Below are 26,313 nucleotides of genomic sequence, written 5' to 3' on the forward strand. Positions count from 1 at the left end.
CCAGGAAGTGGAAACAGCAAGAGCGAAGCGTCAAGGTGGGAGCTGTCAGGAAGGCGCTTCCTGAAAACGGTTCAGATGCAACAAAAACAGAGTCTGAATCATGGCAGTGGTGGGTGGGAAAGAGGGAACAGCCTTGAGAAATGTTATTTCATGGATCAGGAAGACGAAATAAAGAGTGGTCTAACAGAAAACCAACTTGGGATTACCAAAGGGCAAGGGGGGAGGAGGGATAAATTAGGAGTTTGGCATTAGCAGATACACACTACTGTACATAAAAGACATAAACGACAAGGACCTACTGTATCGCACAGGGAACCATATTCAATATCTTACAATAACCTATAATGGAAAAGAATATGAAAGAGAAATATGTATATTTTTACACACACAAACACGGTATATATATATATATTCTTTTCCACTATAGGTTTTATATATACCACTTTATATATATATATATATATACATACATATACCGTGTTTGTGTGTATATGTGTGTATTGTGTATGTGTGTATATATGTGTGTATTGTATATATGTATTGTGTGTGTATGTGTGTCTGTATTGTGTATGTATGTGTGTACTGTGTATGTGTATTGTGTGTGTATGTGTGTCTGTATTGTGTATGTATGTGTGTACTGTGTATGTGTATTGTGTGGGTATGTGTGTATTGTGTGTATGTGTGTGTATTGTGCATGTGAGTCCATGTGTATCTATGTGTGTATGTGTGTGTGTCAATTTCTAGATCGCAGAATATATGTTTGTCTTTCTTCTTTTCTCATCTATACAGACATTCTTAGGGTGACCAAGGGCTGTAACTGCCCCAAGCAAATCTTCCCAGGCCTAAGAGCAGCTGGCTGGCCCTAAGTGCTTACCTAAGAGTGAAACCAACCACAGCAAACAATCATGCTAAAGTCACACCCTTCTCAGTTCTCAGGCCTCGAAGAGATGATGGTGGAGACTGGGGAACAGGGCAGAACCCAAGGTTATCTACCTGAATTCACTCCAAATCTATTTGATTCTCAGACCACATTATAATTAATATTATTGGGCCTTTGAATCATCAGGCTCTTGAAACAGTAGCCTCTGAAGATTCTTCAGTGCTCTCTGCCTCTAGTTGAAAATCATTTCCAATTTCTTTTACCCCAAACCTCTTCGTGGTGGCTCCAAACCAGTCTTAGAAAGGCATCCCGTCCTGCTCCCCTTGCACTTCTTCCCCTGCTTGGTCCCACCGCAACCCAGTGCCACCTCTCTCCCTGACCCAAAGAGCAGAATGGCTCGAACCCCAGCCATGGCCATCATCTTCTGAACGGTTATACGGAGTGTTCCTTGGCATTCTGGAACCTTTCTGGGTCTTGAACCTTTGCCAAAGAGGATAGTCTTACAGCAACGAGAAATTTGAGTGTGTGGAAGGATTTTTTTTTTTTTGTTCCCAGTCCATTTTGGTCTCGAAGAGGAAAAAGCTGTTCAAAAGCTTATCTGTCCATAAGAATTTAGCTTTTCTAACAATCTGATGTGACTTGGCCATTCTTCATTTATTAATGGATTTGGGAGTGGCGTCTCCCTCTCTTACCCACCCTCTTTTCTCCTTTCTTAAAAAATACATGTTAATTCTAATCTTCTGGCTTAGTGCTCAGAAGTGCATTAGGGGCCTGCTTCCATTGCTCTTGTCTGTTCCCACAGGGACATAAATGGAACGTCTGTGTCTGCTGCCATCTTGGAGAAAGACACGCTATTGAAGGCGTTAAATTAAATTCCATTGTGCTTCTCGGTTAAACTCTCTGAGCACTGACTTCCTCGACAGCTCTGATTCAGGCCTCCGAAAATGTCGCACACTGTGACTCATGCTTCCTTCTGGAAATGACAAAACTTCCTCACCACCCTGATTTGAGCTGCCTGCTTTTGGTCCTCTGTGCTCTCAGGAAGGGGTTGAGTTGCATGTTACATTTTTTCCATGGTGGGCAAGGAAACCCATCTTTTGTTTTTCCAAAGAAGAAACACATACACACACACACACAAAGAATGACACACTGAAAATTCTGAAAATTAATACCAGGCAGAGAATCAATCGTAGCACCCTCGCCCTCCACACCCCTGGAAAATAAATAAATGATTTAAGAATTAACAAGAGGAAGCTGACTCTTTAACCATTTATATCCTCAAGCCTTTTTTTTTTTTCTTTTTGTCTTTAGGGCTACACCCATGGCATATGGAGGGTCCCAGGCTAGGGGTTGAATCAGAGCTGTAGCCACTGGCTACACCACAGCCACAGCCACAGCCACAGCCACGCCAAATCCGACCCGAGTCTGCAACCTACATCACAGGTCCCGGCATTGCCTGATCCTTAACCCACTGAGCCAGGCCGGGGATCGAACCCTCGTCCTCATGGATGCTAGTCAGGTTCGCTAACTGCTGAGCCATGACGTGAACTCCCCAAAGCTCTTTTTAAAAAAAGATTCTGGAGTTCCCATTGTAGCGCAGTGGTTAACGAATCCAACTAGGAACCATGAGGTTTCGGGTTCGATCCCTGCCCTTGCTGAGTGGGTTGGTGATCCGGCGTTGCCGTGAGCTGTGGTGTAGGTCGCAGACATGGCTCGGATCCCACGTTGCTGTGGCTGTGGCGTAGGCCGGTGGCTACAGCTCCAATTCGACCCCTAGCCTGGGAACCTCCATATGCCGTGGGAGCGGTCCTGGAAATGGCAAAAAGACAAAAAAAAAAAAAAAAGATTCCATTTTCTAAGGAAAGAAATGCGTACAGAGTAACTTTGCAAAGCTGCTGTTTTTTATTATTCAAGGTAGTCCTAAATAGCCTGGATGTTGTAGGCACCTAAAATTCAGTGCTGAGCAGCATTTGATATATTTCGCAGGAAGACTGCCTTCCCCGTGTGTCATCGGAAGAGATGTTGAGAGAAGAGCAAATGTGGGAAGCGAGAGAGCGGAGAGGAGGGGGAGGATGAGGAGAGGAAAGAGGACAATCGCCAATGCTATTCTGTTCTTCTGAAATCTGCTCTGGTCTGGCCCCTGGCAGCCCCAAGCATAAATGGGTGCCCATCTGTACATTACAACACATGACTCAGCGCTCATTAAAAACTGCTGTTTACTGGAGTGACAGAACACCTAGCATCGGAACGCAGTATAAGCATTTGCCATATGGCGTATAAGGATTTGTTTTGAGGGTAAGAAACTTGAGATCAGAAACTTCAACATATTTTTCTATTTTCCAGCTACATTAGGTTGAACTTTTGATGAATTGTATACATATGTGTATGTATACACACACACACACACACACACACACACACACACATATGAATGGGGGCTTCTGCCTAGTCATCTTATATATATATATATATATATATATATATATACATATAGTGTGCAGGAAATAAAGAATGGTATGCATATCTATCTACACAGATTTATATTTGTTCTCCGAGTCTTCATACATGATGATGGAGAAGGAGAAAATCGCCTTACACACTCCTTCGCCTTCTTCACGAGGCGATGGGTATCAGTCATGAGTTCTATTCTCAGCTCCACTACTGGGTTATTGCTAGCAATTTATTCCAAAGGAGGAGGGAGGACCAGATGATTTCCAAAGACCCTTCCAACTGTGAAATCCTGTGGTCCCAAGATTCGTATCTGTAGCCATGAGATTTCTCTATCTCTCTTTTCAAAGGAAACGCCGCGATGTATTGCCTCTTCTCGTTGACAGTTCTTGACAGTCACCTGGGGACCCAAGGGCTCTGCCAAGCCCCAAGTCCTAGGAGACAGGGCCTAGGAACAGGGCACTCAGCCACCCCACTCTTTCTGGACCCCCTCTCCACTGGCAGAGAAGCTGGTCCTTGGCTTGATTCTGAGAGGGCTAAGGAGGTCTGCCAGGACCTAAGCTTGGATTCTTATGTTCTTCCTTGACCACTATTGCTTTGTAATTCTTCCTTTCTTTCTTTCTTTTTTTTTTTTTTTGTCTTTTTGCCATTTCTAGGACCGCTCCCACGGCATATGGAGGTTCCCAGGCTAGGGGTTGAATCAGAGCCGTAGCCGCCAGCCTATACCACAGCCACAGCCACACCAGATCCAAGCCGCGTCTGCAACCTCCACCACAGCTCACAGCAACACCGGATCCTTAGGATCCTTAACCCACGGAGCGAGGCCAGGAATCGAACCCGCAACCTCATGGTTCCTAGTCAGATTCGTTAACCACTGAGCCACAACGGGAACTCCCTGTACTTCTTTCAAATAATGTTATGACTAGGCAGAAGCCCTCGTTCATGTCACAGACATATACGAGGGCTTGTTACAGGCTTACATCACTGTGCCAAGCACTGGGTATAAGACGGAATTGGGCAAGCACTTGACTTTTACGAACCTACAAGCAATGATGCAATTGTGCTTTAGATCAGGGAGGCAAAGGGACCAAACATAGCTCCCTACCAACCGACAATGGCCTCTGAAGTTTCACCAGTCATGATTCATTCTTTGAGTCTTATAAGTTCCTTGGACTTTGAGAGTAACTTTACAATACTTTGTTTAAAATACTTGGAATCAGGGAGGAGCCCACTTCATGGCCCTGGAGGAGGAAGAGCTGGAGAAGGGTGAAGAGACATCAAAGAGAGACCCCCTGCAATTAACAAGCGTGGGGAGAGTGGGTCCCGAGAGGTGAATGCTTATAGAACACGAAAAGTTCTAATGAATACTTTAAATCCAGATCTGTTCTGACCAGAGTCTATTATCAGTGGGTCAGCCTGCTGGCAAACAGTGCACTCCAGTCATGTTCCAGGCGCTGTTGTAGGCGCTGGAAATAGATCAATGAACTTGATAACACTGCTGAAGGAAAGGCGCTTAGAGTAGATAAGGAAAAAAGCAGGCAGGGAGAGAAGGAGGAGGGGAACTTCAGAGCTTAAGAATGGCCAACCACTAAAGCGATAAAATAAAAAGATAGCACAGGGTGTGACCGGGGAGGCTGGGAGTGGCTACTTTAGTTGGGGTGATCAGAGAAGAATTTTCTAGCAGGTACTATTTGAGCGAAGGCCTGAATCGTGAGATACAGCCTGGTAAATATTTGGCGGAAGAGTTCCAAGTTAAAAGAACAGGAAACGCGAAGACTCACCGCCTGTGGAGGGTTGGAAGGAAGGCCGGTGGGACTGGAGCACAATGGGTGAGGGGAGAGGATTGTAGGAGGTGAGCCTGGGAGTTGGGCAGGAGCCAGCTCACGCAGGCCAAGCTGGTGCCCTAATAATAATAATAATACCAACAACGACAATAACAGCAACAGCTGGCATGTATCGCATCCTTGCACCACGCCACACACTCTCTGTGGATTAGCTTCTTTCCTTGTCACATCTAGTCCCCGAGGAGGATGCAATTTCCAGTGTTCACTCGGCTAGTGGTACGTACTAGAGCTGGGGTGTGACACCCCCACACACACACCGTTGGGTCTGACCACCAAACTGGCTCTAGCTGACAAATATTTCATGCCATCGATAGACCAAGGAAATAAGTAGACTCAAATGTCTTGAGTACATATGAAATGAAGCATGCCCGGCACCATCCATCAACCTAAAGTTGAGAAGTCACTAGGGAAGGGACCCTCTTCAAAAGCCTGTGTGAGGTATTCCCGTCCTGGCGCAATGGAAACAAATCCGACTAGGAACCATGAGGTTGCAGGTTCGATTCCTGGCCTTTCTCAGTGGGTTAAGGATCTGGCGTTGCCGTGAGCTGTGGTGTGGGTTGCAGACGCGGCTCGGATCTGTCGTGGCTGTGGCTCTGGCATAGGCCGGCGGCTATAGCCCCGATTGGACCCCTCTCCTGGGAACCTCCATATGCCACAGGTGCAGCCCCAAAAAGACAAAAAAAAAAAAAAAAAAAAAGCCTGTGTGAGAGTGGAGAGCAGTGCCTGAGAGGACAACCTGTGTGGTTGCTCTGTCTACTTCCTACAGGTAGAAGGCTGTTTCCCTTCCTTTACCTACCCTCAACTGCCATCCTGCCCAGTGCTACCCAATATGGTGCCACAGTCACCCTAACATCCCTTCTGGACACACTTCCTGGGGAAGGAGCCCTGAAGAGAGGTGAGCAGTATGCTGGCAGAGCATCAAGAGCCCACGTGCCAGACTTACCCCTGCCTTGATCACACATCTCCTACAGGGTTGTTGGAGATGAAAATCAATTGTGCTCCTTAGGCTTCTGTTTTCTTATCTGTCAAATGAGAATGGCCTGTCCCAGGAAACATGATAGTAGGCAAAGGCAACCAGGAACGCCCAGGAGGTGCCATAAACTGCATACTTTATTAATTTTTTTTGTCTTTTTGTTTTTTAGGGCCACACCCACGGCATATGGAGGTTCCCAGGCTAGGGGTTGAATTGGAGCTGCACCTGCCAGCCCACGCCACAGCCACAGCCACGCCAGATCTGAGCTGTGTCTGCGACCCACACCACAGCTCACGGCAATGCCGGATCCCTAACCCACTGAGCGAGACCAGGGATTGAACTTGCGTCCTCATGGATGCTAGTCAAATTTGTTTCTGCTGAGCCACAACGGGAACTCCTAACCTGGATACTTTCAAAGAAATTATAGTCTTTCCTTGTTGAACTGCCACCCCTAGAACCCACTGAAATTTGCAGTAAGGCTAGGGTGGTTGGCAGAATAATGGCCCCCCAAAGATGTTCACGTCCCAATCCCAGGAACTAAGGAATACATCACCTTACATGGCAAAAGAGGGCCTTAAAGATATAATTAAAGTCAAGATCTTGAGATGGGGAGATCATCTGGCATGATCCATGTGGCTCCAATGTCATCCTAAGCTTCCTTCTAAGAGGGCAGCAGGAGAGCTATTGTCAGCGATTTGACGTGAGAAGGACCAACCCACCATTTCTGGCTTTGAAGAGGCAGGAAGGGGCCGTGAGCCAAGGAGCCTCTAGAAACACTGGGAAAAGGAAGGGAATGGACTCTGCCTTCCAAGACTCCAAAAGGAGCCACCCTGCGGAAACCTTGACTTTAGTCCAGTTAGACTGGTTCTGGACATCTGACCTCTAGAGCCACAGGATCATAAATTAGCATTGTTTTGAGCCACTAAGGTTGTGGTGATTTCTCTCTCTCTCTCTCTCTTTTGACAATTGTGTAACTTTATTCATTGGGATCTTAGTATAAAAGCACTAAAGCACAGAATTAACCTCTCAAGATAAAGTAGTTAGGCATTTTAGCGGGGAGGGTTGCAGATGGAGAGTCTGTCAATAGGAACCCCCATGGGAAGCAAATCCACGCCGAACAAATCACAACCCAATGCTCTTCCTCAGAGATTTCTCCTGATTCAGTCCAATATCTTTTTCCTAAGGTGCCTCTAGGCTAGACCGGACATGGTACCTTTATCCAGGTCTGCTACATTGAACTGCTAAAAATCATGAGAGCTACCATATCTTTTTTTTTTTCTAATTTTTAAGGTTGCACCCGCAACATATGGAAGTCCCCGGGCTAGGGGTCAAATCGGAACTGCAGCTGAGGTCTATACGCCACAGGCACAGCCACACTGCAACCTATGCTGCAACTCGGAGAAACGCCAGATCCTTAACCCACTGAGTGAAGCCAGAGATTGAACCTGCATCATACAGAGACAACGTCAGGTCCTTAACTCGCTGAGCCACAACAGGAACTCCTGGATCAGCCGTATCTTAATTGGTCATTTCTTATGACAGCAACAGGAAACTCATATAGTCGACGTGACCTTGGGCAATGCATGCGAGTGTTAATTCTCTATCGTAAAATCTCAGAATAAAAACTCGAAGGAGGATTTCCAGTTTGAGCCTCATGGCCTTTTTTCTTAAGTTTCTGATCAGGGTTCCTGCCTTGAGTCAGTCGGACAGTGTAAAGAAGCGTTCTCCCCCACACACTCACCCCTCTTGATTTCTTCTGCAACGTCAAGTTGGTATCTGTCATTTCTTCTTTCACGGGACACTGCTCTGCAAAGGACAAAAAATAACAAAATCAAAAATGCCATTCACCTATATGCAAAAGTGGTTGGGTTCTGTTGCAAAGCAACGTGCCATTTTCAAGCGCCAGATTCGTTCTGTGAGGGCCGTGGCACAAAATGGCCACTTTTCTTTCTAGTCCCATGAATGGGATTCCATGAAAGCACCAAATTGTCTTTGGATTCCAGAGCCATGTGCCAGATACACCAACAGATCTCCCGACCCCCACTCACTGACTAAATACATGGGCACTGTGAGGATTTTAAAGGTGGTATTGAAGCCTCCTAGGTTTGGGAAGGATTTTTTTTTTTTTTTGTCTTTTTACGGCCACACCTGCGTCATATGTAAGGTTCCAGGCTAGGGGTCGAATCAGAGCTACGGCTGCCAGCCACAGCCACAGCTACAGCCACAGCAATGCCAGATCCGAGCCACATCTGTGACCCACACCGGATCTTTTTTTTTTTTTTTTTTTTTTAAAGATTTTTATTTTTTATTTTTTTGTCTGTTGTCTGTCTGTTGTTGTTGTTGTTGTTATTGCTATTTCTTGGGCCGCTCCCGCGGCATATGGAGGTTCCCAGGCTAGGGGTTGAATCAGAGCTGTAGCCACCAGCCTACACCAGAGCCACAGCAACGCGGGATCCGAGCCGCGTCTGCAACCTACACCACAGCTCACGGCAACGCCGGATCGTTAACCCACTGAGCAAGGGCAGGGACCGAACCCGAAACCTCATGGTTCCTGGTCGGATTCGTTAACCACTGCGCCACGACGGGAACTCCCCACACCGGATCTTTAACCCACTGAGTGAGGCCAGAGATTGAACCCACATCGTTACGGAGACTACATGCAGTTCTTAACCCACTGAGCCACCACAGGAACGCTTGGGAGGGATCTTAAAATCCTTTAGCGCCCGCTGGGAGAGCAAACATCTCGGAAATGGGATATGGTGGGGAATCAGTCCTTTGCTTAAGTTACATTGGATCCCCTCTAGATCCTTATCGTTTCTCATATGTCCCTAAAGGAAACACAGAAAGTACATCCTTCCCGACGCTACTCGGGAGAAGTGAGAAATTGGCCTCTTGGTCCATCCACGTAAGAGGAGCCAGGGTGGGCACGTGTTTCATTTCCCATTTGCTCGAGCTCTGCCAACACTTATCGAAGCTCTGAAGCTACTGTTGCTACAGAAGCCAGCCAAGCAGATGAGATATTGGTATTCTTAGAAGAGATGATGAAATCATTTGAGAGTAATTACCTACACCCAATAAAGAGTCTAGGAGAGCTATGCCCTGCAGATCTTAACCTAACACTGTGTAACAGACACTGTGGTTGAAGATACCATTAAAAATTTCTTGTTCAGCTTTTTATGAGTTAAGAAGGTTAGCAATTATGAGGATTTTTTTTTACAGACCCGAACCCTTTTGTTCTTGAGTTTAAGACTTGACTAAATGGCCCTCATCAAGTCCAAAAACAAATCTCTAAAAAGTCTGACCCTGAAAGACTGATATAACTTCCCTTCTCTCATAACATAGCCTCAGATTACAAAATCCCATTTAAACTTCTCTTTTCTTTGAAACAAATGAGAAGCAGGAAAGTGAAACTAAAACGCTGATATAAATATGGAGCTTTCCTAGGAACGCAAAAATATCTGCATGTATATAAAATTTGTCAGCAGTACAAGTAATTCTATAGTTCTTTTTGGAAAGTGGAACACAGAGAAAATCTACTTAACCCTTAACCAAAATGCTCTCTGTATTTGCTTTGCCCTTCTTGGCTCTCCACAATTAGAACGCAACAAGCATGCGTTTTTTAGTGAATTCCTGCCTTGCAAACCAATGATACTGGGGATGTTTCTTACTTTTGTATCGAGCTGCGTAATGAAGATACCATAACTTTTAAGGGTCTGTAGTGAGTTAAGAAAACAATGGCTACTTGGAGGCTTAATAATAATATCTGCCCGATTCAGTTTTCTGCCAAACCCAGGAGCCTTTTTATAAAAGGCCTTTCAAGGCACATTCTGCTTAACATTGAAAGGTCACTCAAAGATACAAGATTTTCAATTAAGTGTAATCCCCTTCTGCAGAACATTAACAGTTCTGATTCTCTGCATGAATATTCTTAGGGAACAGTGGCATAGTGTATGAGGGCCAAGGTCCTTTAAGATCAGGAATAAGAACATTAAGGACGGAGTTCCTGTCATGGCGCAGCGGAAAGGAATCCGACTAGGAACCATGAGGTTGCGGGTTCCATCCCTGGCCTTGCTCAGTGGGTTAAGGATCCGGTGTTGCTGTGAGCTGTGACATAGGCAGGCAGCTGTAGCTCTGATTCGACCCCTAGCCTGGGAACCTCTACATGCCGTGGGTGCAGCCCTAAAAAGACCAAAAAAATAAATAAATAAAAAAGAACATCAAGGAGTTCCCTGGTGGCCTAGAGGGTTAAGGACTTGGCATTATCACTTCTGTGGCTCAAATCACTGCTGTGGTGTGGGTTAAATCCCTGGTTCCAGAACTTCAGCATGCCGTGGGTGTGGGCAAAAAGAAAAAGTCACTCTTTGATAACTGCTGTGGTCCTGTCCTAAGGTAACCATTTCAAAGTCAAGGAAACTACATACATGATTAGGGTTTCAAGAACCTTAAAAAAAAAAAAAAAAGAAGAACATTAAGGCCATGGCACATTTATATATACAGCCTGCATGATGTCTTTTTAATGTTTTTTTTTTCTTTTTTCTTTTTTTTTTTTTTACAGTTTTATTGAAGTAGAGTTGATTTACGAGGCTGTGATCATTTCTGCTGGACAGCAAAGTGATTCAGTTCTACACGTACACACGTCCATTGTCTTTCAGATTCTTTTCCCACACAGACAATCACAGAATATTGGGTGGAGTTCCCTGTGCTCTACGGCAGGTCCCCGTTGGCCAATCATTCCATATACGTCAGTGTGCACATGCCCATCCCAAACCCCCAGTCTGTCCTCCCCTTCCCCGCCCCTGTCCCCCAGGCCACCTATCCCCTTGGATAACCATAAGATTTTCTAAGTCTGTGAGCCTGTTTCTGGTCAGCATGTAAGTTCACTTGTACCCCTTTTTTTAGGTTCCATATACCAGTGATATCATAAGATGTTTGTCTTTCACAAAAATAAACTCAAAATGCACTAAAGACCTGCATGGTGGGATAAATGTTTAAAATGACTTGCCACTACCCCCAAACCAGGATTCTGGCTTCTCTTGAAGATCTGGTCCCCTGGGGCCCCATTGCCTCACGATGGCAGCCAGTAGGAGCTGCTAACAGCTACCCCCTTATAGGCAGGACGTGAGCTCGCCATCTCACCAGTGTCCCTGGGCCACTTTTACTGATTTGTCCCCGCCTGACTCAGAGGCTTGTGGGTTTGAGAACCTGGCTTGGTGTGGGGAGAAATCTGGCTGCTGCTTCTCTGGAGATCGGGTAGCACTCAGGTCCTCTGATTGCTCTGCTGACCGGGAACCCTCCACCCTCCATGTCCTGGGTGAGAAGCGTCTTGTCCTAAAAGCCTCTCGGGAAAATTCCAAGAGGCTCTGACTGAGACTGAAAGACTTGAGAAGTCTCCTTGGCACATAGAGAGTGTTCAATAAACCTATGAGGAGGGTTAGTCTCCAGAAGTCTTTTTTTTTTTTTTTTTTTGCTTCTTAGGGCTACACCCCCGGCACATGGAGGTTCCAAGGCTAGGGGTGGAATCAGAGCTGTAGCTGCTGGCCTGCGCCAGAGCCACAGCAGCTCGGGATCCGAGCCGCGTCTGCGACCTCCACCACAGCTCACGGCAACACCGGATCCTTAACCCACTGAGCGAGGCCAGGGATCGAACCCACATCTTCAGGGATACTAGTCAGGGTCGTCACCCCTGAGCCACAACAAGAGCTCCTCCAGAAGTCTTTCATCCTCTCTTTCTTTCCAAGCTGAGATTGGCCATTAAGCAAATTATGAAGTGAAGTTCATCTTTTATATCCTCATTTTCTCCTTAGAGAAACTTGCCCTTAACCAATCCGATGCCCTGGGGACTAACATGACATCCCTCTCAGACTTCCAATGGCTTCCCATCACTTTAGAATAAAATCTCAAGTGCATGCCATGGCCAACAAGACCCTACACGATCTGGCCCCTGCCTACTTTTCCATATGTTTTTTTCCATTTTTTCAAGTGTCGCAGCATGGTTGATTTGCAAGGTTGCGACCATCTCTGCTGGACAACAAAGTGATTCAGTTCTACGCAGACCCACATCCATTGTCCTTCAGATTCTTTTCCCACAGAGATGATCACAGAAGATTGGATGGACTTCCCTGTGCTCTACAGCAGGTCCCCTTTCCATCTTCATCTGTTACCACTCTCTCCCTCCCTTACTGTGCTTTCGCCACACTGAGATTTTCTACTGTTTCCAAAACAGGCCAAGCAGGCATCCCTCGAAGGGCCTTTGCACTGGTTCTTCTCCAAGCCTGGAAAGCCCTTCCCATAGGCGGGGATATGGCTGGCTTCCTCATTCCTTCTAGGCCTCTGCTCAAATTTCACTTTCCCGGAGTGGTGTTGCCTAAATAGCCCTTCCTCCCATCACAGTCCACCCTTCTCTACCCCCTCATCCTGCTTTGCTTTCATATCCCTTCTCATTAATTAACACTCTAGAGGAAAGCCCCACTTGGTATGATGGTCAGGGAGCGTAACAACAGTCGTACAACCATGCGAAGCATTCTTAATCATAAATGGGGGAAATTCTGACTGCTCTATGAATGACCTTTACAACTGGGGGTCAAAACATTAGAAAACGCTCCCATCCTAAACCTATAGAAATGTGAAACACTTGCAAAAGAAATATCTATTTACCACATTGTAATTTAAAACGTGAGCAATACTGAGAATGTAAAGGTTTTATTTATAGAAAACTTTGCAATTGGATGGACCTTTCTCAAAACCAGATGTACCAACTGCCAAAAGGTATGTGAACGGATGTTTAGCATCACTAATCATCACCAAAAAGCAAATCAAAATGCAATGCGATACTATTTCCAATCCATTAAGATGGCTATTATTAAAAAAAATACAGAAAATAAGTGTCGTTGAGGATGTGGAGAAATTGGAACCATTGTGGATTGCTGCAGAGACGTAAACAGGTGGGAGCCACTGTAGAAGAGAGTATAGCAGTTCCTCTAGATGTTAAACGTAGAATTATCCTATGATCCAACACTTCCCACCTTCACTTCTAGGTATCTACACAAAAGAATTAAAAAGCAAGGACTTGCCACTGACAGATGATTGGATCAGGAAGATGTGGTATATATACACAATGGAATACTACTCGGCCATAAAAAAGAACAAAATAATGCCATTTGCAGCATCATGGATGGAACTAGAGACTCTCATCCTGAGTGAAGTAAGTCAGAAAGAGAAAGACAAATACCATATGATATCACTTACGTGTGGAATCTAACATATGGCACAAAGGAACCTTTCCACAGAAAAGAAAATCATGGACTTGGAGAATAGACTTGTGGTTGCCAAAGGGGAAGGGGTGGGAGTGGGAGGGACTGGGAGCTTGGGGTAAATAGATGCATACTGTTGCCTTCAGGGTGGATTAGCAATGGGATCCAGCTGTGTGGCACTGGGGACTCTGTCTAGTCACTTATGATGTAACATGTAATGTGAGAAAAAAGAATGTATACATGTATGTGCAAGTGGGTCACCATGCTGTACAGTAGAAAAAACACACATATAAACAAACAAACAAACAAACAAAAAGCAAGGACTTGGAGTTCCTGTTGTGGCGCAGCAGAAACGAATCCGACTAGGAACCATGAGGTGGCGGGTTCGATCCCTGGCCTTGCTCAGTGGGTTAAGGATCCGGCATTGCCGTGAGCTGTGGTGTAGGTTGCAGACGTGGCTCGGATTCCACGTGGCTGTGGCTGTGGGGTAGGCCGGCAGCGGTAGCTCCGATTCGACCCCTAGCCTGGGAATCTCCATATGCCATGGGAGCAGCTCTTAAAAAAAAAAAAAAAAAAAAAAAAAAGCAAGGACTTGAATAGATATTTGCACACCCATATTCATAGAATCAGTATTCATAATAACCAAAAGGTGGACACCAACCACCCAAATGGGATAAACAAAATGTGGGACATACGCATAATGGAACATTTTTCAGTCTTGAAAAGAAAATAAATTCTGACACATGCTGCAACATGGACGAACCTTAAAGACCTTAGGCTAAGTGAAATAGGCCTGTCACAAAAAGACAAATACTAAATTCCACCTATATGAGGTATCTAGAGTAGTCAAAGTCACAGATACAGAAAGTATATTAGAAGCTACCAGGGGCTGGGGGGAAGAAGGGAATGGAAGCGAATGGGGAATTAGTATTTAATGGGTACAGATTGTCAGTCCAGGGTGATGAAAAAGCTCTGAACAGGGATCGTGGTGATGGTTGCACCACGGTGTCAACAATATACACAATGACACTTAACGGTACCCTTAAAAAGGCTAAAATAGTAAATTTTATGTTATGTACATTTTGCCAATTAAAAAAAAAACTTAGGAAGATTACTTTGAGTCGTGCTTGCCTCTTTCTTCTTGCTGTAAAACTTATGACACAGAAAGAACATTATTTATATTTCTTGGTGAACAGTCATAGCCCTTTCTAAGTTTGGAGCAGCTTCCAACACTGTTCTTTGTGTTTTCGGTGTCATAAAAAATCTCCAGGAGTTCCTTTAATGTGACTTTTTTTTTTTTTTTTTTGCTGGTGTGCCTTCCTCCGGGACATCTTCATCCTTGTCATCATGAGTCACACTCACTTTCTTCATTTAAGCCCATAAAGTCGCCTTTCTAAGTTCCTCGGGCTGCAAAGCTGGAGCCTTTCAAACAGCAGCCCTGTGTCCACAATCCCACAGTCAGCTCTTCATTCTATAACCCCCTTTACTTTCTATTAGGAACCTGTGAAGTTACTTACACAGCACAGTAAAAGTTCCTGACATGCTGTGTGCAAACTACTTGCCCTATGCTTGAATATTTTCAACTGCATGCCTTCTGTCATATTGCTTTCAAAACTCAGCTAAAGAAATTGCATAAAATTGTATCCCTGCCCCCTCCGGTTGTATCATCAACAGCCTGTTATCAAGCCCATCTACTAGGCTTTAAATGTTGAAATAACTCCATGGGCCATTGGAGGAAGTTGTGTTTGGTGGTAGAAAGCAAATTTTCACATTTCCTTTTTTTTTTTTTTTTTTTTTTTTGTCTTTTTGCTATTTCTTTGGGCCGCTCCTGCGGCATATGGAGGTTCCCAGGCTAGGGGTCCAATCGGAGCTGTAGCCACTGGCCTACACCAGAGCCACAGCAACGTGGGATCCGAGCCGCGTCTGCAACCTACACCACAGCTCACGGCAACGCCGGACCGTTAACCCACTGAGCAAGGGCAGGGACCGAACCCGCAACCTCATGGTTCCTAGTCGGATTCGTTAACCACTGCGCCACGATGGGAACTCCCAAATTTTCACATTTCCATTCGAGAGAATCAAGGTGACCTGGAGCATTACCCAACAGTAGTAATGTTTTTTCCAGTTCTTAACTGTTTATTTTTTTTTAAAAAAAGTTGATCACAATGTTGTGCCAATTTCTGCTGTAGAACATAAAGACCCAGTCACACATACATACATATATAAATATTCTTTTTCTCAAACTATCTTCCATCACATTCTATCCCAAGAGATTAGATTAAGTTCCCTGTGCTATACAGTAGGACCTCATTGCCCATGCATTCTAAATGTAATAGTTTGCATCTATCAACCCCAAACTCCCAGTCCATCCCACTCCCTCCCTCCTCTCCTTGGCAACCACAAGTCCATTCTCTATGTGTGGGAGTCTGTTTCTGTTCTGCAGACAGGTTTGTTTGTGCCATATTTTAGATTCCACATATAAGTGATATCCTATGGTATTTGTCTTTCTCTGACTTACTTCACTTAGTATGAGAATCTCTAGTTGCATCCATGTTGCTACAAATAGTATTAGTTGGTTCTTTTTTATGGCTGAGTAGTATTCCGTTGTATATATGTACCACATCTTCCTAATCCATTCAACTGTTGGTGGGCATTTAGGTTGTTTCCACGTCTTGGCTATTGCGAATAGTAGTAGTGTTTTAAAAGTAAAATTATTTTGCCTGCAACATATCTTTGTCACTAGGAGACAAGAAGGCAACACAACTGCATGCTTTGCTGTCCTTGTGTGAACTGAACAGCAAATGAATAGTTACTGATTGACTCTGAAAAGAAGAGATGTGTTTCGTCACTGAGCATAACATACATTTGTCACATATAACACAGTGATTTGTGGACTGGAGAGCTAGGAGTAAAACTGGTATTTTATGCAATTATTCATAATTAATAGTCGGTGATGACTGAAATATGAACTATGTTATTGGGTGACTGTTGTTAACTAAACCATGGTGGCTGAAATTCACATAAATTGGAACAATGCCAAGTGAGGACAATCTGTATTATGTATCTAATTATTTGCTTGTTATGGTTCCCCCACTAGAATATAAGCCACGTGGATGGAGACGTAGCCTATCTTATTTAAAGTTGTTTGTTTCTTGTTGTTGTTGTTTTTTAGGGTCACACCTACGGTATATGGTAGTTCCCAGGCTAGGGGTGGAATCCAAGCTGCAGCTGCCGGCCTCCACCCCAGCCACAGCCACACTGGATCCAAGCCACATCTGCGACCTATACCACAGCTTACGGCAACGCCAGATCCTGAACCCGCTGAGCGAGGCCAGGGATGGAACCCGCATCCTCATGGATGCTAGTCAGGTTTGTTTTCTTCTGTGCCCCAATGGGAGCTCCTTTATTTACCGTTCTATTCGCAATGCCATAGAACGAAGTCATAGAGGGGGTTCAACAAACACTTAGAGAAAAGAAAGAAAGGAAAGAAGGAGACTGGAAGGAAGGGAGGAAGGAAGGGGAGAGGTAGGTGAGATCATCGAGTTAGATCAACTGTCATGGTCCTCAGAGAAGCAAGACAACTTTCCGAAAGGGACCCAGCTCTCCAAGGTTCTGACTTGGGGTGTGACACGTACGCCTACGCTACAGTGTTCCTGTTGCTCCCTTTCTCCTTCTCTCCGCACCTTATTTCAGGTTATGTATCCACATGAAGATGTGACTAGCAACACTTTAGGGCCTGAATCTTGACCTTTGAGGAGCTCTGATTCGACCCCTAACCTGGGAACCTCCATGTGCTGCGGGAGTGGCCCTGGAAATGGCAAAAAGGCCCCCCCCCCAAAAAAAGAACCGTTGCTTTTTTTCAAGGAAGGAAGGAAAGAGAGAGGAAAGAAAGGAAGGAAGAAAGAAGAAAGAAAGAGAGAAAGGGGAGAGAAAGAGGGAAAGAGAGGCAGCAGGAGGGAGTGATGGTGAAGGAGAGCTCAAAGGAGCCAAACTGTCGGCGGACAGGGAGGGTCTCCAAACAGACCAGTGCTTGACTCTTTGTTATGTGATGGAAGCTCAATATGCTTTCATTGACACAAGAGTCTGGAATGCTCTGAAACTCTGACTAAGGGGACAGCCCCCCTGGGTAATTTCAACTTCCTTTCTCATTCATAACCTCAACCCCAAGGTTAAACTGGCACCCTGTTCTTTTTGAATTTCATGAGTAAAAAATGCACCGAAAACCATGACTCTGGCCAGAATGAGTGATATTTCCTCCAGATCGACTTTCTGACAAATAGTACATCCTAAACCAGGTAGCTGACTCAGTCCTTAGTCACAGACACAGAAGTTTTTCATCTGAAGTCAATCTTTTCCCCTCCGAGTTGGCCAAGCTGCCCCATCTGCTCCGGGACACTGGAGCCCCATGAGTCAATCAGAAACCGAACCTTAGAGGAGTGAGGTACTCAGAGAAAAACCCCAGCATCCTGGACTCTCGGATTGTAGCACCGCACAAGGACATTTAGGAAAGAAAATGCAAATCATTGACATAGACTAAGAATTAGTAGGCTTTGTGGTCTGACACTGGGGAGGTTGGGAAGACCCTAATGTCACCTCCCCCCCACAGGACTGTGGCTTTTTTTTTTTTTTTAAGGCCGCCCTCTCAACACATGGAAGTTCCCAGGCTAGGGGTCCAGTTGGGGCTACTGCTGCCGGCCTACCCCACAGCCACAGCCATGCAGGATCCAAGCCACGTCTGCAACCTACACCCCAGCTCACGGCAATGCCGGATCCTTAACCCACGGAGTGAGGCCAGGGATCGAACCCGCAACCTCATGGCTCCTAGTCAGATTCATGAACCACTGTGCCACGACGGGAACTCCAAAAGCAACTGTTCTTTACAAGAACATTACCTCAGCAATGAATTGGAAATGACCCGAACTGATCTCTTCTAAGTTTCTAAACCCAAGCTCTGTAGCTGTAACATTTCCTTGATTTGCAGACCTTTTGCTTGTTCTCTTTCCTTCTCCATCTTTCTCCTGGACCCTCAGATCGCCGTACTTTGGATCTCCCACTCTTGGTTTGAACCTGAGAAAGAAAAAGCTTGACTCCCTCAAGGAAGAGTTGGGACGGGAAGTCAGTGGTGCCTGAGCCTCTTCTTGTTAGATGCTCTTGCAGAAAGTTTGGCGAAAAGAATGAGCTGGGCTAGAATTCGTCTGGAGTTTGGTACCTGGCCAACATCTGTGCTTTTCTTGGTTGTCATTAGCATAACCATTGGAGCGTCAACTACTGAAAGAATCTGAAAAACCTATTGACGGAAGAGTTTTGTCACAGACACTCCGTTTGGACTGGCCTGTCTCACTGTTTAAGAGGTCTCTCCCTTTAGACAGCACTTACTTCTTTTGTCCTATTGAATTTCAGCTGTGTGCAAGCCCTACAGGGAGACAGAAAGATGGGGAGGACACAGTTCCTATCCTTAGAGCTGAAAACCATGCAAGGAGATCAGATTCAGGCTGGCCAAAAGCTGAATAAGAACAGAGGGCGAAAATAATAGCCAAAGAAAAACACTCAACGAGAAAGGGCCTGTGTGGGCCTTGCTTAATTTTCAGATTATCATGACAGATAGAATACACCAAAGATGGTCGGAAGAAAGGGGAACACCTTCCAGGCTGTGGTCAGGAGGGGTTGTGAGGATGAAGAGAGAAGTTCAGATCAGAGATGCACGTGGAAGGAGGTGAAAGGCACAGGTGCAGGGGAAGGTATTGTAGGTGGAGAATCGGCGCAAACAGAGCCACCAAGTGAGGCTGTTCCACGCATAACACAAAGGGTTGCATTTATATTGCATTCTCCGCGCAGAATATAATCTCTGCGGCCATTGGTGGCGATCTTGGGGCCAAAAGTCTAAGAGATCTCTAGGATAAAATCCATTGAGGAGATAAGGAGTAGACCTGCTATCAGGATGTAAGTCCTCAGAGGTCAAGGACTGCGTCTTATTTGTCTCTGGATCCTCAGAGCTTTGCACGGTGTCTGGCACTTCCTAGGTATTTAATACATGCCTCCCAAAGGAATGGACTGCATAACTCAATCTTATCCAAGCCCAACCAGTTGGCTTGGCCAAAAGAGGGTGAGGGGCCAACAGAGATCTTTGATAACTCTGGATACGTTAAGCCTCAGCCCCAGAACTATCTCCTTCCCCATCACTTCAGCTATTCCCAGGATCTGAAGGGGTGTTTTACGTGTGCTCAGGGACCATCCTGCTATTCTTTCAGGCTGGTGTTTCTCCAGTGTTTCGAAGGGGGTAACACGCCAGCCATACCCACTCTGCAAAGCCATGACCCCTTCTGTGATTGTGGTATATCTCTCAGGCAGTTATCTCCAGTGGACCCAAAGCTGTGGGTCCCTTGGACTCCTGGGACTGAAGCCTTACTAATTTTATAGAGAAATGGAGAGAATGGCCTTTTGTTGTCCAGGGTCATACACGTAGACGTGCAGCTATGTTGAATGTCTCATATCTGACTCAGCCCCTCCTTCAAACAATGTCTTCGGCTTCTGCCTGTCCCATCAATGAGTAGAAGATGGACACCATGCAGTTCTTTTGTAGACTGTCCCCATCTTTCTGCTCTTGGCAAAGAATGCACATTGCAAGACGTAGGGGGGATGTGAGAACATGAAGTTATTTTCGGCTGGCTGGAGCAGAAAGTTTGTCCAGGCAAACAGGGGCAAAAGTTGGCCCTCTAGGAGACTGCATTAAATAGTGAGGGTGAGTTCTTCTGCAGTGCAGAAGGTTAAGGATCCAGCATTGTTACTGTAGTGGCTCAGCTTGCTGCTGCGGCGCGGGTTGGATCCCTAGCCCGGGAACTTCTGTGTGCCATGGGCGTGGCCCAACCCTAACCCTAACCCTAACCCCAACTTCTTTGCAGAACAGATGCTGACTCACAGATACTGAAAAACTTATGGTCTCCGGAGGAGACAGTTTGGGGGGGTGGGGGGATGTGCTTGGGTTGTGGGATGGAAATCCTGTGAAATTGGACTGTGATGATCATTATACAACTACAGAGGTGATAAATTCATTTGAGTAATAAAAAATAATAATAAAAAAATAAAAATAATAAATAAGTAAATAAATCCCACACACGCGCGCACACACGCACACACACACACAGTGAGAATGAATGAGTATGACCCCTAAACACTATTTAGTGGAAAACCCTTTAAAAGTTATTTGAGGAGAAGTCATCGTTTTGTGATTAAGTATAGAGAACCATCTCACTATGACTTGTTAGACATGTAACAAAAGTCCAGGTAGAGGAGTTCCCGTTGTGGTGCAGTAGTTAATGAATCCCACTAGGAACCATGAGGTTGTGGGTTCGGTCCCTGCCCTTGCTTAGTGAGTTAAGGTAGAATAGGACAGTGGAGTTAGACCCAGGTTTGAGTCTTGGTGCCCTTGTTTAAGTCACTTAACCCCAGGGACTCTTACTTTTCTCATCTGTAAAATAGGTATACTACCCACTTCTCAGGATCTTTTGTAAGAATCGTCTTCATAAAATGCCTAGCACGAAACCTGGAACATAGCAAAGACCTAATAAGATGACCAGAAAAGTAGCATATTATAAGGTATCCTCACTTCTGGGATAGATAATCAAGAATCCCTAAATATGGCTATGTAATAAGTAAGAAAAACTGCAGGCATTCCCGTCATGGCTCAGTGCAAACGAATCTGACTAGCATCCATGAGGATGCAGGTTCGATCCCTGGCCTCTCCAGTGGGTTAAGGATCCACGTTGCCGTGAGCTGTGGTGTAGGTCACAGACACGGCTCAGATCTGGCATTGCTGTGGCCGTGGTGTAGGCCAGAGGCTATAGCTCCGATTGGACCCCTAGCCCGGGAACCTCCATATGCCGTGGGTGTGGCCCTAAAAAGACAAAAAAGCAAAGAAAAGAAATAAAGAAGAACTGCAAAGGAGACGGAGTTTTATTTGGGGCTCCTTACCTTCTCCTTTACCAACCAATGGCTCAGATAATAACTAGGGAACAAGCTTGGTTAATGAATTCACAACCTGGTGGTCGCACCTATTTTTCTTCCGTGAATTCCAAGAAGGAGGAGGCTGGGACGTGACTGGTGGTAGAAGGTCAGAGATCAGTAGCAGTTTGGGATAAGGGTGGTGGTCTTTTGAGTGTGAACTCCTTGTCTCTAACCTTTGCTATCACATCCTTAAGATGACTCACCATTACCCAGAGTTTATTTTGGATACAAAGGGCTCAAGGCTTTTGCTCCACTGAGCAATCTGGGCATGTCCATCAGGTTCATTGTGGAAGACTTGCACTGGACATTTATAGGTGTGGCCTATAGCTGCTATTCACTGTCTTTTTTTTTTCTTTATTAGAGTAGAGTTGATTTACAGCGTTGTATCAATTTCTGCTACACAGCACAGTGACCCAGTCATATATATACACACATTCTTTTTCTCATACTATCTTTCATCGTGTTTTAGCACTTTTCTTCCCAGCAGTTGGAAAGCCCTGGGTTCTAAGGACAGGCCCCACTTACCAAGAATTTCTAAGTTCTCTGAAGCTCAACGTCTACCTTTTCAAATACCTTCCAATCATTCTGGAATAAGTGGCACCATTATCTCCTCTCAGGAATATGTTTGCAAGTATAGAGGTTCCTGAAGAGAGTTTATTACTGCATTTTTAAATGTCCACTGACAATCATATGAAAAAGAAAAATTTTAAGGTGTGGGATTGCAAATCCTGGCCACTTTGTCATCTATGGTGCATTGAAGAATCATTCATTCTAGGTGGCACTTGAAAAACAGGAAGGTTCTTGATGTTGCTACGTCCCTGAAAGACACACACACACACACACACACACACACACACACACACACACATCTTGTCTCAGTCTGAAAACTGAGTATCATGCTTGACTTTTGATGTTTGACTATTTGATGTTTGACGTTTAATGTTTTGACTTCGGATGTCTGACCTTGGGATAAAGGCATGGGACCCTGTCATGTTCGGGGGTATTGGATTAGGATCCAAGAAATGTGAGTTCTTCATTCTCTCTGCTCAGATCTTGTCGCCTTGGAGAAGAGAGTTTCCTTCTCATGATTCTCGACATTGCTCACCTTGGACCAGGAGAGTTAGGGAAGGAAAGAACTTGGTAAGAACTTCAGACTACCTGGCACCAACAAAGGTGTCCACCATTACTGCTCCAACAAAGAGTTCTCATGAAGACACACGTTGTCAGCAACATTACTGACATCTCAGGAGCCTGAGAAATGCCAGCGGGTTTCTACTGTCTGAGGCAGAGCTTCCTCTGAGGAAGTCCTCCTGAAGGGGCAAGTGTTTGCTTTTCCATTGCTTGAAGGTCAAACCAAATCACGTCTTCCTCAAATAGATCTCACTTTCACAGGCTCATAAAATGGCCAAGTCAGAATGTCTTGGTTGATGAAGTCAGTTGAGGGTGTGAGGCTGACTCAGGCTGACCCAAGTTCCTCTGTTTATTCAGTACCAGGAATATTTAAATCAGAACTGACCTTAAAATAGCAACTCTGAAAAAGGGCTCAGCACTGACTCCTAAGGATTTCTTATGTCTGCTTTCTTGCTTTTCTCTTCCAATGGTCACTGCTTAGAAAGTCTATTACCATGTATATCTCATGTCTGACATTTTCATTTTCACTAAAGAATACTGCTATGCCACAGACACTTCTAGAATTCACCAGGGCTGATTAGAATACCTGAAATCCCTTTGCTCACTGGGAGACTATTACGGCAGAATTTTATCTCTTACACTGGGATACTTAGAAATTGGCATGCATGAATATCTTTGTTTGAAAGATATTTAAAGTACAACATGCTTCATTAAAGTTTTTCAGGAAATAAGAATACCATATTAATTTCCTTCTCATTTTTTGATGTGCTATGATCAAACCAGTCTTGATCCTTCTAAACCGCAACTATTGACTCTCGGACTTCTCTCTTGGGGTCTAATTGGCCACCAAAACTCTCCACCTAAACGGCTCATACAAATTCCAAATTCCAAACTCAGTGGGACTAAGAGATAATTTAAACCTATTCTGTCTTCTGTCTCCATCTTAGTTAATGATACGACATTTGCCAATTCTCTCAAATTGGAAAACCCAGAGGCACTTATCCTCAGGTCTCCGGCTCATTCATCCTTGGTGTGCAATTGGTCACGGCACACTGCAGATTCTCTTGCAGAAATGTCTTTCCCATCAGTCCACAGAGCCTTTCTTGGATGGCTTCAGCAGCCTCCTGCAGAACCCTCTTCCTACCTTCCTCTCCTAGAGAGTCCAGGACCCACAAACGACCATGCCCCTTCCTTGCTCTGAAACTTCAGGTTATTGGAAGATCCAAATCCAGACTCCTTGGCTTGGCACTCACAGTTCTTCTCAGCCTGGCCCCAGCCACTCCTGCAGCCAAATCTCCTACCAAGTCACACACCTCTCCAGCCCCTAGGCTCCAGCAGTTTTTCACCACTCTAGAAGACGGACTCACTTTTTTGCCACACTTACCTTGGCCTGGTTCATTCCCTGTCTCTCAAATGCCTCCTCCCTCCCATCTTGGCCTGGCAAAGACTACTCATTCTTCTATACCCCTTTCAAATATATCCTTCTAAGGAGAGGCTTTCCTTGATCTGTTCTTCAGCCCCACCTCAAGTTTGTTTATTCATTTATTTTGTTTTTTGTTTTTTGGTTTTTGGTTTTTTTTGCCTCTTTAGGGCCACACCTGCTGCATATGGAGGTTCCCAGGCTACAGGTCCAATGCGAGCTACAGCTGCCAGTCTACACCACAGCCACAGCAACGCAGAATCCGAGCCTCATCTGCGATCTACACCACGGCTCACCGCAACACAGGATCCTTAACCCACTGAGAGAGGCCGGGGATCAAACCTGCATCCTCATGGATGCTAGTTGGGTCCGCTAACTGCTGAGCCATGATGGGAACTCCTGCCTCAGTGTTTTCTTCACACCTGTATGACGATGGGACTCTCCCTCACCATATATGAGCACCTTACAAGAGGTTCCTTGCCTTAGAATTCATTTGATGCCTGGCACTCAGTGGCATCTGATAAGCGGTTATCAGTTGGAGAGATGGATGGGTTGGGTGGTAAAGTTTAAATTGAGGAGAGTGGGCAGACATTGGAGAGAAGGTAGTGTATGAACAGGGAGAAGAGGGCAAAGAAATTGGCAATCATGTCTTCTAGTGACTTACTTCTACATTTTATTCAATTCATCCATTTTCCTTCAAATGCAGTTATAATGAATATCAATCTTCTTAATAGTCCCATGCCCTTGTATTTAAGAAGCTAAGAAATTAAATTTACCTTCCAAATCTGCTTACTGAATTCATTAAAAATATTTTCCTACAGTTGATGAGTGGAAATTTTAGTGCCCTTTCAATATTTTACAGCAAACAAAAACACTATCAGGCGCTTCCTCTTGTAGCCAAGATGGAATAACAGGGAGAGAGAAGAGGCATTTCCCCCCCCATCTTAACTCAGGAATTGGACAAAATATTTGAAACAATGGTTTTGAAGATATTGGGCAGCAGGCACATGAAGTCAGTGAGAGGAAACAAAGGAAGTACACTCTGCTTACTGCCCGGAGAAGGTATCCGCGTCACAGAGCCAAGAGCCCAGGGATCTCAAAGCAACAGCACTTTGCCGTGTAGAGATAAGAGAGGTACACAGAGGAAAAACTCACGCGAGCGGCAGAGGGGGCCCTCCCTTAGGGGTTCAGCAGCGTCCCCATCATCAGTGTGTATGTGAGGAAACTACGCAAGGCTGGGGAAAGAACCACCCCAAAGGTTCAGGAGGAACAGTGTCCAGGGCTCACACAGAGCCAGGAAATAGTGAATAGTGCCTCTTCCTAGCAGTCGGGGCATGGGTGTGGGGATGGGCAGGGCTACCAGGAGGGGGAAGGGGAGATTATAAAAGGCCAGGAGGAAAGTTTTGGAGGTGATGGACGTGTTCATTATCCTGATCGTGAAGACAGTTTCACAGCTACACACATATGTGAAAATTTATCACACTGTATCATTTAAATATGTGCAGCGTATTTTATGTGAATTCGACCTCAATAAAGCTATTAAAAATATCGCAATTATATGGTAAAAGTATGGAGGTCCTACAGATAATTATGTTCTGTCTTGCTTTGAATCGATGATTTACAAATCAACAGTTCACACGGATGGCCATTCATCATTGATTTGAAAGATGCTTTAATTCAAATGCAAATAACTCATGACGTTTTAAGAAATTAAACATCCAGGAAGTTCCTATGGTGGCTCAGTGTGTTAAGAACCCTACTAGTATCCATGAGGATGCAGGTTTGATCCCTGGCCTCGCTCAGTGGGTTAAGGAGCTGGCGTTGCCATGAGCTGTGGTGCAGGTCACAGATGCAGCTTGGATCCAGTGTTGCTGTGGCTGTGGTGTAAGCCAGCAGCTGCAGCTCTGATTGGACCCCTAGCCTGGGAACCTGCATATGCCGTGGGTGCAGCCCTAAAAAGCAAAAAAAGAAAAGAAAACATCCAACTGCTAACGTAAAAGAAAAACACGAAATAACAGAGCAAAGTAAAACATACCCAGTGCAATAAGGTAGAAGGAAAATGAAAGGTGGGCTGTTTATATCCCAGAGAGAACTTTGGGGTGGAAGAAGCTCCCCCCCCACAAGCATCTCTCAGCTCCTGGGAATGGGTGAGGCATAAAAATCTGACTCAAGCTGGGTCATCACTGAAAAAAAAAAAAATTCAATGATTTTTGCCAATTTTCTTTTATCTGAATAGAGAGCCCAAATTTATAGACAAGCAGATTAAGAAGTCTGGCTAACTACCCTAAATCACAGGAAGGGATGGAAAAAGGGAGAAATTAAAACTGCATGAATATCCAATTTAATTTGATGGGCGAAGTACTTGA

The 26,313-nt window shown here is 45.0% G+C and overlaps 1 protein-coding gene across 6 annotated transcripts in view; it reads right to left on the minus strand.

Annotated features, from left to right (window-relative positions):
• Positions 1–26,313, minus strand: part of LOC102166369 (uncharacterized) — a 344,509-nt gene that overhangs the window by 184,693 nt on the left and 133,503 nt on the right. For all 6 annotated transcript variants that reach the window (XR_014835326.1, XR_014835328.1, XR_014835321.1 and 3 more), the window contains one exon: positions 7,887–7,951. Coding sequence is in view for 1 of the 6 variants with exons in the window: in XM_085007852.1 (XP_084863978.1) it covers positions 7,887–7,951 (65 nt within the window). In the remaining 5 variants the exon portion in view is untranslated. The remainder of the gene's footprint in view (positions 1–7,886; positions 7,952–26,313) is intronic.

This window comes from Sus scrofa, chromosome X, assembly GCF_054392235.1.
Source record: "Sus scrofa isolate SSC_HxYL_T2T_F1_AM1 chromosome X, Sscrofa_HxYL_maternal_Yorkshire_Landrace_v2.0, whole genome shotgun sequence".
NCBI lineage: Eukaryota > Metazoa > Chordata > Mammalia > Artiodactyla > Suidae > Sus > Sus scrofa.